The sequence below is a fragment of the Saccoglossus kowalevskii genome, chromosome 20 (genome assembly GCF_978046115.1).
Source record: "Saccoglossus kowalevskii chromosome 20, keSacKowa6.1, whole genome shotgun sequence".
Taxonomy (NCBI): Eukaryota; Metazoa; Hemichordata; class Enteropneusta; family Harrimaniidae; genus Saccoglossus; species Saccoglossus kowalevskii.
In genome coordinates this window covers 27,394,763-27,410,525 of record NC_140660.1, presented here as the reverse complement: position 1 = coordinate 27,410,525, position 15,763 = coordinate 27,394,763, and the positions used below count along the sequence as shown (strand labels likewise).

General features: G+C 39.2%; 1 protein-coding gene across 1 annotated transcript; it reads left to right on the top strand.

Moving 5' to 3' along the window:
* The first annotated feature begins 9,947 nt into the window (after positions 1-9,947).
* On the top strand, positions 9,948-15,323 carry LOC100372014 (aquaporin-4-like). Its single transcript, XM_085494472.1, has 3 exons — positions 9,948-10,493; positions 14,072-14,152; positions 14,916-15,323. The coding sequence occupies exons 1-3, from the start codon at positions 9,948-9,950 to the stop codon at positions 15,102-15,104; spliced, it is 816 nt and encodes a 271-aa protein (XP_085350598.1). The 3' UTR covers positions 15,105-15,323.
* The last annotated feature ends 440 nt before the right edge of the window (positions 15,324-15,763 follow it).

The following is a 15,763-nucleotide window of genomic DNA, read 5'->3' as shown; positions in this document are numbered from 1 at the left end:
TACATTACTGAGCAATAGGGTTAGGATTCTGGAAAAGAGTTCAACGTCCTTGAGTTATACAGTGTCAGTTACAGTGTCCAGCGAGCGGTTCTCTAAGCAATACACAGATAGCTAAAGTCAAAGTCTATAAGCGTCTCTTCTCTTGTCGCGTTAGTCCGGGGTCGTTCTTTCATCTTCTTGTCTTTAATGTCGCTCAATTCTTAATTATACGGTCCTATACGATACTGGTCCTTCCGAAGGGGTTCTGAAATCTTCATCTCGTCAGCGTTGTTCTTCGGTGTGATTCGGGTAAAGCCGTTAGTCGTCAAGCGCAGTTTCTGAGTCGTCTCTGCCATAGAGCTGTTAGTTCGGTTCGCAAGAAAGACACATCTTCGCCAATTCACTTCTCTTCACAGGATGTCAATGTGTGTTGAACACCTGCCCGGGTTCTCCACCACGTATCAGGGGAAAATCTTCTTTCTGGGGTTCTCCACACTTGTCAGGGGGGGAACTCGTCTCGTCTCTATATCTCGTCCCCTTGAGGTACGGGATCGGGAAAGTCACTTATACTTTACAGTCAAATAAGACACACATAACGAAATACGTTTCAGCTCTCGTCTTAGTCGATCTATCGAACACTCTATCAGACACAGCGCCCTGGGGAAAAGATCCCCAAGACTCTCGCAAGGCTGAACCAAGACTCGCCCAAGACTGGACTGCCTCAAGGCTCCGTCGCCCCTGGACTCTCTCGGACTGGACTCGACTCTCCAGGACTGCCTTCTCTCTCTACTGCGTCTGTCGTGGAGTATTCGCCAAGACCAACTCAAACTCTCTTTATTCATTTTCAAAACTCTAACCAATTACAAAACAGTAAAAAGACTCTAGGGCGTAACCTTCAATCATAAAGCCAATCAAACTAAGTACTGAATACGTCATATCTTTTGATTAATCGTTCACTACATTAATAACTATGGATGTCAGAATAGCGACGGTATCTTGTAATTAGTTCCAAATCACTGAGCCAAGTTCCGTCCAAAACTTCAAATATACCTAAACGATGACAGACGTAACACAGCAATTCGCTAATAATCAACTAATTAAGTCGGTCAACAGATACGCGAAAACAAATTCATGACAGTATCACGATTGAATCGTTATTAACACTCACAGCGGAAATAGTTACAAAAGTGAAATAATAAAAAAAAAACTACTATTAATAAAAAAGTGAAAGTAATCATACAGTTATAACAATTAAATCGGCTGTCCATGCATAGTTGAACACTGTCCATTGTAGCCATCATCTGATTTTACCCAGTGTAACGTTTTACAACAAGTGGACGGATACTATATAGACCCGATAAATACAGTCGATGGAGACAAAGTATTACTTACTCACTCGCTAGGTCGCACGCCAAGTTTGCGATTGACATATAGAGACACAAATAATATTCATTCTAAGTTGTATTCAGATGTAACAAAGCATGGTTTCATCGTTGTATTACCACTTACGAACAACGCCCGTACGTTAGTATTTTTTTTTATTACTTACACTATCTGGCCGAACGGACAATCCACTCATGGATTTCAAACTCTTGCCCCAGTTTGATGGTCAATTGATTGTCTAACGACGTTTTTTTACGACTTAGATAATTAACTATACATCAAGTACGGATGGAAAAAGTTGACTCAACGATGTGTCTGAACAAACGCGTTCTGTGCAAAGTTACGTCGAAACAATAGAAACAAAAGATTTTTTGCTTCCAAAAATGTGTAAAACTATATTAGAAACATCGCTTGTTTCTCAATGGAGTAAAGCGTTTACAAACACCTAGCTTTATAAGAAGTGTACGTGGAAGGTGTTCAAATGGCGAAATTTGGGACTGATGGCGATTGAAATTTTACGATTGATAAGAAAAAAAAAGAGAATTGTTTAACACAGATCGGCTTCACTTGAATTGTATCAGTTCGTTACAACACGTTTATTGACTTTGGTTACGTTCTAACGCGTGGAATAATAGCGCTACAATATACATTTCCGAGCATAGACGATACGTTTTCGCATCTCTGGTTTCATGCGAGTACTGTCAATAAACGAGTCGCGAAGAACAAAAAACACAGTGACAATTTATTTAATGAATGTTTCGAAACACGTTCTGCCAACGTATGCATATACAGTAGTAGAAAGTCTGAGTCAACATTGTCCGCTAATACTTTCATATTATAAGTGTCTTCCTACGATTTTTTTATTTTTAACTTCAATACCCTTCTTCTTCTCACCACGTCGAAAATAACCCCCGATTGGCCGGGAGATGATGATAGTATTTTTTTTATTTTATTTTATTTCGTACGTACGCGCGGCGAGTAAAATTTACGTAAAGTTCATCGATAAGTCTGTAATCGTTATACGGTGGTCCTGAAACGTAAAACACTCGCGCGTTTCTAAATAAATAAATAAAACATAGTTTCGTACTGACTTCGTGCGTCGGTTACTAAGTCATTCAGATAGTTGAAGTACCGAGTTTCAGTACATTTGATGGTCAATTGATTGTGTAAGGACGTTTTTTTACGACTTAGATAATTAACTATGCATCACGTACGGATGGAAAAAGTTGACTCAACGATGTGTCTGAAAAAACGCGTTCTGTGCAAAGTTACGTCGAAACAATAGAAACAAAAGATTTTTTGCTTCCAAGCATGTGTAAAACTATATTAGAAACATCGCTTGTTTCTCAATGGAGTAAAGCGTTTACAAACACACACTCGCCCAAGCGACTGAGTATAATCTTAGTAGCCGGCGCGTACGATACGAACGTGACCTCGTTGAACGGTTTCGTTAAAGGTATAGTACTAATCGTTAATAAACAGCGATTAACTACGTAGTCTTAAAAACCCAATAGGGCTGGGGAGCGGGGGGGGGAAGCGGAACAAAAGTAAACGTTATTCGATGATATATATATACCATACACGCAGCCCTTGGCCCTATTTCTGTGCCAACCCCCGCGCCCGCCCCCACTAACAAACAACAACGCACTCGTCCATGTCCAAAATAACTTTTTGAATACTAGTACTAGAATACTAGTACCGTCAGTTACGTGCCAATCCCGATAGGTTTGCTTTTCTCGCTTCGAACATGTCTGTCATACCTAATTTCGTCATAATTTCTTTTAGCGGAAACTCGATCTTTAATTTAGGTAACCATAAATTAACCTCAGACTTGTACGCTTTTGCAAATATTTGGTTCGCCAATCCATCTACCGTCATTAATGTTTGCATGGTGTCATTCTGCGATGATAATGTACATCGAAGCGCCATATTCATAAGGTATTTGGAGAATTTGGCTAATCGTATCTCGGTAATATTTGAGATTTATTGATTGAAACATCACGTTATTTACCAGACCATCACTCGTGCGAACTGGTTGGAGGGTTGTATAAACCGGATTAAAAATGGTTTCCAACCTTCCTATGAAATATATTGCGTTGACGATAACCGTCATTGAATCGAGGTCCGATACGAGGTCGGTGATAAAGTCGTCCGTGTTACGAGACACCCATTTATTTATCACACTGGCAGCGTTATTCATGAAATCTACCGCCGTAAAACGCTTCGATAAGGTTCATATAATTTGTCTTGATTGTCAGCAAAAATGGCATTGGATGTACGTAACGCGTATTACATTATGTTCTTTGTTTTACCAGTCGAAGTCAATGCATTGTACACGTCTACACAAAATTCGCGCTGACTTTCAACGTAGGCTTCGAGACTAATTTTTTTATGATACGGTGAATAAAATGATATGAACTATTTATAAAAATTCTATTTATATATCAAACACTTTGTAATTAGCGTGGTAATCTCTTTTCGATGTGTTTAGATTTAGAAACCCCGCTAACACCGAGAAGTATATTTTCGGGCTTATTGAATTTGTAATACTGTTTTGTTAGCGGTGGTAGATTTATTTGACACTTTGGGTAGGGTAGGGTAGGGTAGGGTAGGGTAGACTAATATACAATAAAGTAATTTTCATTGGGTCCTCTCTGTAGGAACACAAAATATACACACTATAAGCTTGAGCCATTTACAACAAATTTTTCACTAAGATAGTTTTCTTAAAAAATGCCTCAAGAGGCTGAATTTCTGATATAAAATGGTAAGTTATTCCATAGGGTTAACCCCTCCCCCTCCTAGCTTCATCATGTTTATACGAACGCCACCGTATTTATCATAGAGATCAATGACTTTAAAACTGTTGAATAGATTATTTTCCGTCCTATCGACAAAAAGTTTTACGTTACGTTTTATTTCGAAAAACACTCTCTTCCACGACATTTTGTATTACTGATTGCCTGGAATTAAAAATCGTACGACTCGTCATTAACTGTAATTTCTTGGTGAGTCTGTCTGTAAGCTGATAGGCGGTCCTGAAATGTATTACAATCGCGTCGTTTCATCTAAATAAACAGATTGTAAAACATCAAACGTACTTGCAAGGCTTTGAAATCATTTGTGTGCGTTTTTGTTACTAGGTCAATCAAATAGAGCTCACAACGTACGCCAACACGATAATTTCAAAGCCTTGCCAATGCGTTTGATGATCGAAACGATGTTTTTATAACCTGTTTACAACCTGTTTATTTCGATGAAACGATCCGATTGTTATAGCACCTTTTGATTGAACACCTCTATTCATTATGTACGAGCCCGTCATTCAGATAGAGCTCACAGCCCGCACGATGATTTAAAAGTTTTCCAAACGATGTTTTTATGACCTGTTTACAACCTGTTTATTTCGATAAACCGACCCGATTGTATAACACCCTTTTATTGAACGTTCATTATGTACGAGCCCGAGTCGGTTTGACGTATTGTCCATGAGGCACTTAACACCATCGCCTTTAAAATACCTATCCCATCCCCCCTAATATTCAGTGCGTTCTCTGGTCTCCACTGAACTCACAGCTCCGACGCTATATATATTTCGCTTGCCGCATTTCGACCACCAACCTTTTAACTCGCTCGACATCATGGCTTCCGTTCCACGCCGTTCCCTCATCGTCCCCTCTGTTATCGTGACTCCACCTTGCGACTCCCCTACCTCGGTCCCCCTATTTTCGATTTTTGCGCCCTCCCCGGTTAAAGTTTCTTACGCGCCCCGTTTGGCAGCTACTAAAAAACTACCCCCACTTCCAAATCTTATGACCGTCCCCACTTTAGAACTTGGACATCAACACAAAATCGCCCTAACCTTTACTTCCACCAACAAGGAAACAACCGACCCCACTGATGTCCATACCCACCTCTCAACCAAAATCAGTTCTGTCGCTCAAAATTCCGACCCCCACAAAGTTTAAACAGTGCCACTCTAAATTTGCTCATCGCCGCCACCACCCGTATAGGAGATAGGAGAAAAAACTGTCTTTCTCAAGACACCAAAAAACCGCCTCTCCAGAGGCACCAAAACAAACTGTCTTTTTCAAGACAACCAAAAAAACAAACAAAAATGACATACACACCGCACTCACTCACAACACTCAATAAACAATATCCACCCTCCCCTAACCCCATCCTAAAAGAGAAGAGAGAAAAAGAAAACTTTTAATCTCGACTCTTCTCCCCGAGGTCCTGATGAGTTGCGGAAACGAAACCGGTCGACCTCACCCTTCAAACTTACCAAAAAGCCCCAACACGCCCCAGTCATTTAATTGAAACCCCACACTTTTTGAGTATTTTCTAGGTTTTAACTCAAATCGTGCCGCCCCTAAAACCGACATCGCACACACAATTGAAAACTTATTACGGTGTTTTCTCCTAACCGATGGTTAGTAATTTTTGCCGTATAAATAATCAAACAAATAAATTGTCCCTCCCTTTTTAAATCCAACCTTTTTTTATTTTTCGAACTTGCGCCACACCAAAACCAGCGCTCCCCGCGCTAAAAAACTCCCGCGATGCTCCTCCCCGCCCTCTAAAAAATTCCCGTACTTTTTGACTCACGCAAATAAATTATCCCCCCTCTCTTAAATCCAACCTTTTTAATTTTCGAATACATACTACAACCAAAATCAGCGCTCCCCGCGCTAAAAAACTCCCGCCAAATTTCTCCCCGTCCTCCAAAAAATTCCCGTACATATACTTTTCGACTCCAATCTTTCTCAACCCTCCCCTAGTGGCTCGTCCTACGCCAACTTAACCATTCATTTTTATACGGTTCGCGCCCGCTCCCGAACCAATATTTCGGTTTTCTCACATTTTCGACCCCCAAATTTACCGCATTTTCGATTTTTTTCTCCCCTCAAACCACGTTTCCGACAACCCCCTTTCGATTACATAACTTTTCAACAACATCCTCGCGGTTTTTTATTTTATTTACTCCCGGCATTTACTAGACTTGCGTTCAAAGCTGTCCCGTCTCGTAAATCCGATAACCTATTTACCTAGTTACGTTTAGTTTTGTTTTTTCCCTATCTCCATTTACAATGCCCCGTTGACACCGCGCTAGGTATTTACACTTCCCATCCTCACCGCCCCCTTTGAACGACCGCTACCAATCAGACTGTACAAATAATTATCCGCCACGATGTCTACTCCCAGTAGCACCGCCGACCATACACTGACGCCCTCTACGCCACGGTAAATGATAAGAGCTCCAAATTTTAACTATAACATACAGGCTCCCCCCTCGTTGTTAACGCCGCCGCCGATCACAATAATAACAACAATGTCGTCTCGCACCTCCTCTCCCCCTCCCCCGCCAGTCCCTGTTATTTCCGTCGATATATAGGATCCCCCGAAATAATCGACACCCCCCCTAAAACCTAAATTCCATTAGTATGTTTAAGTGACAACTCGCGTTTATTCAAGCCCGATAAATCGCGAGCCACTTCTCGTTGGCTTTATAAGAATGCAAGTGTACGTGGCATGTCAGATAGCAATTTAACGTAATCATGGCGAAGAATGATTGATAAGAGCATAGACATTAACAAAAAAGAGATTGTTTAACACAGCTCTTTCACAGCTATGATATTATTTCCGAGCTTTGATACGTTTTCACATCTCGTGCTTCGTGACAGCACGGTTACCGTGGTGACAGCTAAAACTCATGCGATTATGCACTGTCAATAAATATGAACGAGTCGTGAAAAAAAAATAAACAGTTACAATTTAGTTATCAGTTGAATGAGCGAACACGTTCTGTTACTACCAACATATATATAATAATAGATAGTCAATCAACGTGATGAAATTGTTACTTCATATAATTAACATTTTCTGCAAACGTGTCTATAGCCTCTTCCATACGAATACTTTTTTTAACAACACCATTAGCTTCAATACTCTTCTTACCACGTCGAGAATAGCCATTGACCAGGAGATGATGATAGTAAATGTGTCGTGTCATGTACGCGCGAGTAAATTGTATGTAAAGTTTCTCCGTCAGCGATAATTTTTAAATACTTCGTAATTCATTGTCGACGCGATGTAACTGTTAGGCAACGCAACGCGAGGATTTCAAACTGTTTATCAAATCTAAAAATATTGGCTAAATAAATTACCACATATATATAAAAGACCTTCGCTTCTGTGGTTTCGACTATGATACAATATACGGAGCGCATTTGACAATTGTGTGCTGTGCACAGATTGTCGTAGCGAGTCACTTTCAAACTCAATGAAACAACAACTAACAAATACTGAGGGATGTCAATCATGGCGTAAGTGTGGTATGTTCAAATGTCACATTTTAACGACGTTCAGGTTTCGTTAATCTTTACTCTCTGCATCTTTCCGTGTTATAAACAGAATGTATCACAGTGCAGCGTCGAGCACCTCCTGCCGCCAGTCTGAGATAGCTATTGCGCCCTCGGCGACAAATTCACTGCGGCGCAAACTACTGCGAGGGCGCAATAGCTATCGCCGACCGTTTAAGGCTACTTACTACAGAGTATTGAAATAATACTGTATCCCATTGTGAGCAATACACACATACAACAACAGTAACATTATGCGATGCTGAGCTGCGTCGGTTTAACGCAGACGTACGAGTGTAGAGCGTCGTATAATAACAACGAACCGCTAAATCTCACTGTCTGAAACACAGACGTTACTAGTAGAGCCCTGTACGTTGTAGTGGCTGCGCAGGTAGGAAAAGCGGCAATAGAGTTATTTATTGCGACCTAAAATTATTAGATTAATTGAATCAGTATGTCTGATTACTGAAAAATAAATCGTCATCCAGGTAAGTCACTATGTATGACACGTTTGCTGGTTATTACTTCCAGGGCGAAGTAAACCCATGACTGTAAAATATGATCCGAGGAAGCATCGCGGTATGTGAGGGCGCCCCCACCCCCAGTTTGATGCGATACTGTAACGTTGCCACCGTGTAGTAACTGCGTATGGCGAGAAAAAGTATGAAATACACTCCCTAAATTATTTTGTACAATTTCTGTCCTTGGGAATTTTCCAACTTCAGCTTTTTCTCGCACATACAATTGTTTAACCACTGGCATGTCTAGTGGCCATTTGTCACGAAATGTGAAACGGACACTGTTATGAAAGCATTCCAAAACCGCAACCACAATGACGACTCCAACAAATATTTCTTGATCACAATAAACTAAATGTAATCGGTTTTCATACACAGCGATCGATTATGTAAATGAGCCGCAACGCTCTGCGATGTCTTGAATATGCAGATTACAAACTCTGCGATGTCTTGAATACGCAGACTACTAACTCTGCGTTAGCTTTAGCCTGTATAAGCTGTGAAATAGACATGTGTCGATGGAAGAAGCTCTTTTTTACTTGGTCATTTACAAGAGATAATGTCATGTGACCAATTTTCAACATTGAATCGGCGGCAGTGTGTAATCGGTGAACTAACTAAGGTAGAAAAGAATATCGATTGTTGTAAAAAGGAGTTTTTTAATTGCTTAGTTAAAATCGTACACATAGTCGTATGATTTCATCAAGATGTTCACAATTACATCTTGGCACATAGCGATTATATGTTATGGAACGGCGTTTGTCACAGAGAAGATTGGCTATATGTACCCATGGCCAGTTAGCGCATACCATTCTAAAGTATATTAAATTCCTTTAGTATAAATATATGTGAAATACAATTTACAAATCTAATAACAACTGTAAAATAATTTCCAAGTAAAGACAATAAAGTAATAGATAAATTAGTGTGACATTGAATCGTAGTTTAGCCTTACAGATATGAACTCTTTATCAGCACATTGTCATGGATAACACTAGTTTGTTTTAAAGCGGGAGTGTCGTCACCTGCGCATACAAGCGTCTACCCGTGAGCCTTTGCGTTTCTAGCGTGTTATCGTCGCTTGGGACTCAATTCCCACGCGTGCGCAGGTGACGACCCTCCCACTTTAAAGTTATTTGAAATACAGCATTGTGTTTTGATAACAAAGAACACAGACATGTACAGTGCTGAGGCTATACCGCTGGTCACCGTGTCTTCGTCAGATAGATCATCTTCTTACTATGCTGTTTAAAGCGGGAGGGTCGTCACCTGCGCACGCGCGGGAATTGAATCCCAAGCGACGATAACAACAGACGCTAACAAGGCAAAGGCTCATGGACAGACCTTTGTTTGTAAACAATGACACGCTATATCCTTTTGACGCATGCGCAGGTGACGACTCCCCCGCTTTAATGACGTAAGTAACCTGTGGTCATATAGCTTGCCCATTCCGTGCACGATCTCTAGACTATAAACTATTCAACATGTCACGGTACACCACATATTCACCTGCATACCACTGTTAAGTCATAATGACACAATTAAAAACAAACTATGGTATTTCGATGCACTCTGACATCCATGTGATATGACATGTAAATTCACTGACTGACAGCAATATATATTGGTTAAGACTTTAAAAGTTCACCCATATACTGTGCAGCCACTTTCGACATAACATCAGCTGATTGTATGACGCAATATGACAGGGCAAACGAAGGCTAAGCAGATACGTAGTGTAGGCTTTTGGCGAGCGGTTTTAGCGGAATATGTCGCCACGCTTATTTTCGTTTTTCTCGCAATTGCATCTGGTTTAAATTCGCCCGGACCAGATGCGACTATAGTCCAGATCGCTATTGGTTCCGGACTGGCCATCGCAACTATGATACAGTGTTTTGCCCACGTCAGCGGGGCTCACATGAATCCAGCCCTCACTATTGCATTATTCTGCACGAGGAAAGTGAATATTCTTGTCACAGTGTTTTACATCCCAGCACAGTGTATCGGCGCGGTCACAGGTGCAGCTCTCATCTACGCTTTCCTTCCATCAACGGATAGTCGTGGAACCCTTGGCGTTACATCGCTCTCCACTGGTATTTATATCTGGCAGGGTTTGTTCATGGAAATTATCATCACTTTTCAGATGCTACTGACATTTTTTGCCACCGTAGATCCCCGACGCTCTGACCTATTGGGATCTGCCTCCCTAGCTGTTGGTCTGGCAGTAATCGTCGGTGTCATGGCAGGGGTAAGACTTCCTTAAAAATAGACGTGATTGGTCAAATATTGATACTAACATAATTTATATATTGCGTCTCGCATGCGATGATTACTGAGTGCCTGTGTCTACTAAAAACTTAAATCTACGAGGTAGAATAATCCCGAGTGGAAACCCTCAGACAGTACATTGATCTGATTATCACAAGCTATTGAATTTGAGTTCCACATTCGCTAATTCGTAAAAAGTAGTATACTGTATGTGGCAATATTACCCGTGATTAATTAACGTATAATTTGCCGAGTAATATATTGACTGGACAATAATCACATGCTATAATGACTTTTTCTAATCTCACATTTCTTTATGCTTTAATAACTTGTATATTCACATGCGAGAGTGACTGGTTTATATCGTCATTCTATGATGACTGGTTTATAGTCAACTATTATTATAATCAGTCTATAATCACATGTTATATTGACTGTGATACAAAGTAAGATTTTGTAGTGTACAGTACACAAGTATGCAGTCCCGATGCCACGGCCTCGTACTGCACTATGCTGGTATTGTACTCAGTGTCATCCATAACGCCGGGCGGGTCGACTTTCTGTGTGTTACCCCTATTTCATGAGTGTTTTCAAAGCATCATATTCGATGTTATTGCCAACTGTCCAGTCAGAATAATACAGGATACCGATGATCTTACAACTTTGAAGCAAAACGTGTAGCGATCTATCAAACTTGGCAGGAAAACCTGTGTATGTAAGCCACCCTAGAATAAAACAAACAAACATGTGACTGTACGAATAAAAAATGCACCTGAAAACCAATCGACTTTCAATTATTCATTGTTATATTCACCGTGGAGTCGCCGTCCAAGAAACATTTTAATAGTATTCTTATACGAACACGCAATAATTGCTTTCAAATAGTTATTTTCGGTAGAATACTGAATGGTTTTACGTAGAAGTATTATAATTCGAATAAAGGGCTGCGAATTCCCCACTATTTAAGGATTAAAGGACAAAGCCCATTGGTGCGTGATAGCGGGGCAAAGACGGTTTGTGTATATTATTGCGTCGACCCCTATTCTTTAAGCGAACATTCCCGTCCGAATCGTATTTCACGCAAAAATGGTCATTGATAATTTTAATATTAATTTTAATATTAATTTTAATATTAATATCCGAAATGTCGAAATTGTCAATATGTACAACATAGCGTGTGGTATTTCAACTGCGCATAGAAGTTCACGAGCAAGTGACATGCGAAAATATGCACATTTGTAAATTTCCAGAAAAAAAATGACCAGGATTTCTTAACACAAAATATTAATTATGGGTTTTTTGTTTATACGAGCCGTACAAATGTGAAGGAACATTTAATGTTGACGAGTTGCATATAGACTATTTCGCATGCTCATACACTTTCCACTTAATTGGCTAGTAACATGTAGCATCGAACAACATTAGTAAAATGACATGTTTTGAGTTTAAATTGTAACTTTAAAGAATACGAATGTGTTAACTGACGATCAAAAAGTTTGTGCGCCGAGTGAGTATTAGTGAGTTGTTCTATTGGAATAGCGATGCCACTTTACACATTGTCAGTAAACTACACACCTTTATTTTGCATAACACGTGCTAACATTGTTGGAAGTAAACTTGTTATCCAATCTTTAGTTTTGCTTTTTCATTAGTTGCTTTCATGTTAGATATCTCGGTACAAGTAGATGTGTGTCTGAACAGTCGGGGCTAAGTAGGCACGCACCAAAATTACCGTTAAATCAGACACGATAGAAAGACATATCCAACTCCGCCGGCTCAAGCCATGATTAGTGTGGTGCGAAGTAACCATGTGGTACAAAGTAACATTTAACGAAGATGTTTTATTAATATTTATCTGCTCATACCCAATGTTTATATTCACATACATACAATTAGTAACACTAGCAGTTAACTGATGCGAATGTGTATATTATACCTCAATACAATGATTTGAAAATAATCTAGCGTTTCATTATTCCAGAGAGCTTTCTTTCCTAACCTTTGAAACATGTTGTCATGGAAAAACAAACTACAACCATGATTAAGCTAATGTTCCAGTAATTCTCTTTATTGGAGTTGCTTGAAAGAATGCTGGACAAACAACCATACAAATTACAATATTGTGCCCGGCATTTGTTCGAATTTAGAAATCCTGTTCATTTTCATTTGGAAACTTATCTATTGGCGTGTTTAAGCTCGATTCGTGACTATATATATTTCTTACTACCTAAGCTACCACTGCACGTATAATGAACTGCGCTTTGTCCCATAATGAGGGAATATTCGTTTAGATTATGGGCTTGACTACGTCTCTGCAATTATTACCTGCATCCTCGTCCTTGTCATGTTATCGCTTATAATTGACAGTGTATTTTCATTACTGAACTAGTAAAAATGCATTGAAAACAACAATTGTATTAACGAAGATTATACCAACAACGGAAACCACTTGATTGCATTAAGTATGTAAATAAGTGGTACGTACTACAAATATAATAATTGAAAGGTATACATTCATTCACTATTGAATTGAAATGCTAACATAATTTGCCGCAATATAATTTGTATTTGTGCTCAACAATGTATCAACCTATCAACAGTTTCCACTAAGGTAATAGGGTATGTTTTGTTGGTGCAACAATGTATATGTAGGTTATAAGCTTACGCAACCACCGACTATTATGTGTTCACATTAGTGATGCGATTCCACATCGGGGCACTTTGAATTGAAACGGTGTACGAGGGTGTGCCGCAAAATGGTTCAGTTGTTTAGTCGTCACCGTCGTCTGCCATTGGAGTCAAGAATTCCAACATTAAGTATTCAATACAAGCCTACTGAAAAAAAATTATGAAAGGCTATTCAAACGTTAACAATAATTACCTATGTCTGCATGTCATATCAATGCCCAATCATTGTTCATATTACCTAAGAAATACCTTCTGAGATTCATTGATAAAGGATATGAAAAAGGCGTTCCGCTGAAAGTGGTCCGCTTTTTTAGTCTTTAAATGGCTGTTTCAAATCAGTATTGACAGGCATCTAAGTTTAGACACTAATGCTAGAAATGTCCAAGGACAATCAAGATAGGGCGTACGTCAAGCATTAACTATTATTATTATACATCTGTCACCGTAACACCATAAGTTTAGGATAGGATAGGATAGTATACATTAGAATACACTAGATACACTAGGATACACTAGAACAAAAATCGCTCATAACATAATATAAATGTGTTAAATTAACACAAGTTGTTCAAACTTACTTTATGGAACTAGATTTATGTCAGTGTACTGTATTCGCCTCTGGCATTACAGAGTCAATCGAACACATTTTCTACGAATGACATAACCATGTGCTAGCAATGCAATTACAGTGCTGATGTGGTACGGCAATGGCCAAGTTGTTCAGTGTTGCTTTCAGCTAGAAATAAGCAATATAAATATAATAACTTTACCTTTTAGTTTCTATGTATCTTCCCATTAAGTTTCTATGCAATTACTAATCGAATCATGAGTTTTCACAAAAAAATGTTATATTTATTTCTTGCCGTATAGATAAGAACTACCGGTGCCAGCATGAATCCCTCCCGATCCTTTGGACCGGCTGTGGTTATGAACGATTGGTCTGACCACTGGGTGAGAAAAACAACTATTTTATTATGTCATTGAATTTTAACCATTCTTGGTGTCAAACAAACTTTAGAGCAAATGGCCAAGATTTCTCGTTGATTGGCGTTTCTCATTATATTGTCTCATCGTTGCACACGTTTCACCTGCATGTAACCATGTCATTTAGAAAAGATGATGCGAAAACGGGGAGGATGGAACATCTTTAAAAGCAAAAACAAATCCCATGGTTGTGTGTATGTGTGTGTGTGTGTGTGTGTGTGTGTGTGTGTGTGTGTGTGTGTGTGTATGTGTGTGTGTGTACTTGGATTGCTATATATTGCTAGGACAAAAACACAGATATATACCAACTTCCGAGGACATACACACCTTCCGAGGACCTTTTTCATAGTCCTCGGAAAACATAATTTATATTAATATTTTATTTTATTGTTATTACGTTTTGCGTAGCTTAGGTTTAGTAAAGGGGGAAGGTATGCTACATTCTATATTAATATTAATATTACTGTACTGTACCTTTTCCCTTTAATAAACCTAACCTTTGCAAACATTTCTTTGTCCAGTCTCGAGATATTCAACTTTTATTTAATTACACTCCAATTAAAACCCGTTTTAATGAAGTTCATATCGCAACTATATTAAAAGTTAATTCAGCTATATATATATGCGTGTGTCTTGCTTAGTTCATCATTTGGTATGAACAGAGACAATCATTATCGCCGTGATTGTGTACTGTATATTACATTTTTATACCTATATATTCACTCTATAGATCTACTGGATTGGTCCAATCATCGGCGCTTTTCTAGCGGCATTCCTCTACGAATTTGTGTTTGAACCTAGCGCCAACATCAAACGTATTCGAACTGCGTACATCAAAGTAAGAAAAGACGGTGGACACGGACGACCAGTGAAAGACACTGAAGAAGACGATATGGATATGACAGATGTTAAAGGATAAACTAGGTTCGGGCGGACTAGCAGAATTGCATGTTCCGTAATGGTTTTGTGAACTGCGCCCTGACACCTAATCTAACTTCCCAGGATTATAAAGGATTCAACTCACATTACTTGTCATGTAAATTCTGTGCAGATCATTTAATGTTGATGTTTCTTATGTTTAGATCCCATAGACTACAATATTTAACAATTATATTATGTCTTATTTTGGTTTTTGTGACACTTTGGAATATACTCATTTTGCATTACACAACTGACCACAAACACAGCTATCTATTGTGTTTGATTAAATTGTTAAGGGGGAGCAGAGGTGTGGCTTTTGATACTCTGTACATGAAATTTGAGATCTATGAATGAATTCTGTCGATAAAAACAACTTGTATGTGCAGCGAAATGCCCTAAATATCGGGTATAAAACGGACTGTGAAGCAGACGACAAACTTCCGCTTTTCCTGGCGTTAATTCGCCTCTAGAGGGCCAGTCAGATGATGTCATCAGTGAACACTGATAATTGATACCATTCATACTAGTACGTCAATCCCATAGAAATGCTACTATGAACGACCTTGTTAACTGACATCTTAAAAGTTGAAACATGGAGAGGTGTTGTGTTATGAATGCCATAACGATTCATGTTATGTTTCTCGAAATCCCAAATAA

What these genes read in the sequence shown, in the direction of transcription:
- LOC100372014 (XM_085494472.1), top strand. Translation starts at nt 9,948, where the DNA reads ATGACAGGGCAAACGAAGGCTAAGCAGATACGTAGTGTAGGCTTTTGG. An exon ending in TCGTCGGTGTCATGGCAGGG is followed by an intron (nt 10,494 to 14,071) that starts GTAAGACTTCCT and finishes CTTGCCGTATAG; the next exon opens with ATAAGAACTACCGGTGCCAG. An exon ending in ACGATTGGTCTGACCACTGG is followed by an intron (nt 14,153 to 14,915) that starts GTGAGAAAAACA and finishes TTCACTCTATAG; the next exon opens with ATCTACTGGATTGGTCCAAT.